Raw genomic sequence first — 3326 nt, forward strand, 5'->3', positions numbered from 1 at the left:
TTTAAAAAATTGTGTATATATGTAAAAGTGTGTATATATATAAATGTATAAGTGTGTATATATATATATGTATATAATTATGTATGTAGATGTATATGTGTATATATGTATATGTATATAATTGTGTATAGATATAAAAGTGTATATATATGTATATGTAATTTTATATTTTATTTTAAAAAAATAAAATTTGAAATTCTGTATTTTTATTTTATTTTATTAGTTTTTAAAAAAAAATCTAGAAATTTTTTATTTTTATTTTATTTTTTATTTATTTTCTGACGTGGCTGGATGATGTGGCGAAATATGCTGATTTGGCGAAATCTGTATGACGTGGCATGCCACGTCAACATTAAAATTGACGGAACTTAACGTCGTTTACGGATATGGGGGAAATCGCAACACATTTTAAGATTTTGTGGGGGAATTTGGAAAAATTTGAAATTCGGTATAGTTTTTTGTCAAATTAAAATTTGGTGTAGGAAATTGGAACTTTTTCGAAAATTTGTGGAGAAATATGAGATTATCCCTATTCTTTTTATTGGGTCAATATAACTCATTATTTAATTTATATCAATTCCGATTGATTTTTTTTCCTTCTATTTTCCATAGTCACTGATACAGCTGTCAAACAAGCCCAATATATATATATATATATATATATATATATGCATAGTTACCAAGCTAACTATATGTAACGCAATAAATAATTTGAAAAGAATCACCTTAAACGAGCTCCCATTTGTCAACATCGGTCCAACAAAGCTGTAATAAGTTGTAGTTGTTCCGATAAATATATAATTCAATCATTATTTGATAAATATCACACGATTTTTTGAAACAAAATTGGATTTTATATATATATATATAACTACACACACTATTCGATTACATACACGTTTAGTATTTGTTACAAGCGGTCGAGTTTTGTTTTCCTTGTCTATTTAAATTTGTTTGTTTTTATATTTTTATCACATGAAAAATAAAATAAGAAACACAGTTTCGTATTTTTTTCAGCGCGTGACATTGACGCACTACGAAGTCCGAACACAAGACACGCATGATTGGTGGCGTGATGTTCGGAGGGGACCTCTCAAGACTGCTCTTATATATATATATATACATATATATTCATTTATAGATAATGCATGGTATAGGTAGACAAAATTATTATATGCGATAAATATTTAATATTTCTTACAAAATATAAAAAACATATCTCATATTTATCACAAGATCTGCTCTACCTAAATTACAAAAAGTAAATGATGACGCCACGTCAGTTTGCCAAGTTTTTGCATAATCTTATGAATCATTAGTTGTTTATTTAAAATTAATTTCTATATATTTATATGGAAATCTAATAACATTTGATATGTTTATATGAGATAATTAAGAAATTTCAAATACCATCCCGATTTTTTACCATTTTTAAATACAAATTGTCTGACAATTTCTTCTGCTGTTCTAATTTTGTTAAATTCGAAAGGATCTCTGCATTTAGATAATAATACAAAGTGATCATAACAATAATTTTTTTTTTAAAAATAATAATATGTGCTAAAAATAAAGAAACAGAAAATCAATTTGGGTATATCAAAAGTTTCCGATATGCTTTCTTTCTCGTGAAGAATTCTCATACTAACACATGCCCACCCACCCGCACATACTTACATTATATATATATATATATATATATAAGCTTATTTAACACATTTTAATAGATAGCTAAAGAAGATAAAACACAGCAGATCGCCATGGAAAAGATAAAGTAGAAGAATACATTCTTCATTCCTTTAATTTATGTGAACGTGAACTGATTATGAAATAAATAAATAAATTTTAAAGCTCATTTTTTTTACCACTCCAACTAGAAAAACAAAAACCTGTCTTTGAATCTAAGTCTCTCTCTCTCTCTCTCTCTCTCTCTATCTCTCTCTCTCCCTCTCACTTGTTCACCATTTCTGCTAATTACCAATCATCCCGACCAAGTTATCTTTGGTGGACTGTCGCTAAATCCCAGTTCTTGTCCGTTTGAGTGCTGTCTCAGCATTTACTTTTCTGTTCTTCAACTTCACTTTTCTCTTTCTGCTAATCTTGAGCTCTGTTTCTTGAGCTCTGAAAGTGCCATTTTAGAGATGATTCTTTAGAAAACTCCTCGTCCTTTTTTGCTCCCACCAGGTTTTTTTTCTTGCGGTTATTGGTCATCCGAGTGTTTGTTTAGTGAGAAAATCTAGGTCCTTTCCTTTTAATGAGGCGAATTTGAGGGAATCTTGGAAGGAAAATGAGATCTTGCTGTTCTTCACTTCTCCAGCTGTGTGTTGTTCTTGGATTCCTCTTCATTTCCTGTGAATCGTTTCCCTCTAGTGAAGGTACGTGTCTTCTCTTTCGCCCAGATCTCAATTTTTTCTTGTTTGTAGTTGTGCCTCGCCTGTTTGGTTGCTGAGAAAATGAAGGAAAAAGCTAGCAAAGCCTGCAACTTTAGTTTCCTACAAACCAGGAAGGAGACTAATTAATCTGATAACATCAACTGATCTCTGTGAAAATCAGTAGAATCTATTTAAACTCTAGCTTCTGCTCTTGTCGGATAAGATTTCTGATTATTTTTTAAGGATCCTTGGTATGTAGTTGAAGCTCTTAAAAGATTCAAGGAGTCTATTTATGATGACCCTTTGCTTGTTATGACCAATTGGAATGCCCCAAATTCGAGCCCCTGCGATTGGACCGGCATTTCGTGTTCTCCATTTCGGGATCATGTCATCAAGATGTAAGAAACTTGGGATCTTTCAATTCGGCATTGCCCACTTGTTTCTTCTCCATAACTGTATCAGCAAATTGATCATCTTTGTCACAATTGGAATGAAGTTTCAGATGAATATCCACTGGTCTGCGTATTCGTTTCATGTTGTGGATCTTCTCTTGTGTTTGCAGAAATATATCCGCTTCATCGATTAAAGGTTTTCTTGCCCCGGAACTCAGTCAGATTACCTACTTGCAAGAACTGTACGTTTTTCTAAATACACTGCAAATATGTAGTTTGATTCATATAATTTTTATGTAATTTGAGATGGTACTATTGTGTTGAATTCTTCTGTTGTAGGATTCTGCACCGCAATATTCTCATGGGGACGATACCAAAGGAGATAGGAAATCTGAAGAATCTCAAAGTCTTGGACTTGGGAAACAATCAGCTGACAGGACCGATCCCTGCAGAGCTCGGGAACTTGTCCAGTATCATGATAATGTAATAAAGATTCAACCTTTTGTAATCAAATGATGCGTTTTTATGTGCAAGTTCATGCCTTTTTTTGGGGGGGGGGGGGGGT

At 32.0% G+C, this 3326-nt stretch overlaps 1 protein-coding gene across 1 annotated transcript in view; it reads left to right on the forward strand.

Annotated features, from left to right (window-relative positions):
- Positions 1-1891: 1891 nt before the first annotated feature.
- LOC104823581 (probable LRR receptor-like serine/threonine-protein kinase At1g63430) overlaps positions 1892-3326 on the forward strand; it is a 4291-nt gene continuing 2856 nt past the window's right edge. Inside the window, exons 1-4 of the mRNA XM_010555210.2 lie at positions 1892-2372; positions 2629-2767; positions 2932-3003; positions 3101-3244. Coding sequence (XP_010553512.1) covers positions 2285-2372; positions 2629-2767; positions 2932-3003; positions 3101-3244 — 443 coding nt within the window. The 5' untranslated portion in view covers positions 1892-2284. The remainder of the gene's footprint in view (positions 2373-2628; positions 2768-2931; positions 3004-3100; positions 3245-3326) is intronic.

This window comes from Tarenaya hassleriana, unplaced genomic scaffold (assembly GCF_000463585.1).
Source record: "Tarenaya hassleriana unplaced genomic scaffold, ASM46358v1 Cleome4, whole genome shotgun sequence".
Classification (NCBI taxonomy): Eukaryota; Viridiplantae; Streptophyta; class Magnoliopsida; order Brassicales; family Cleomaceae; genus Tarenaya; species Tarenaya hassleriana.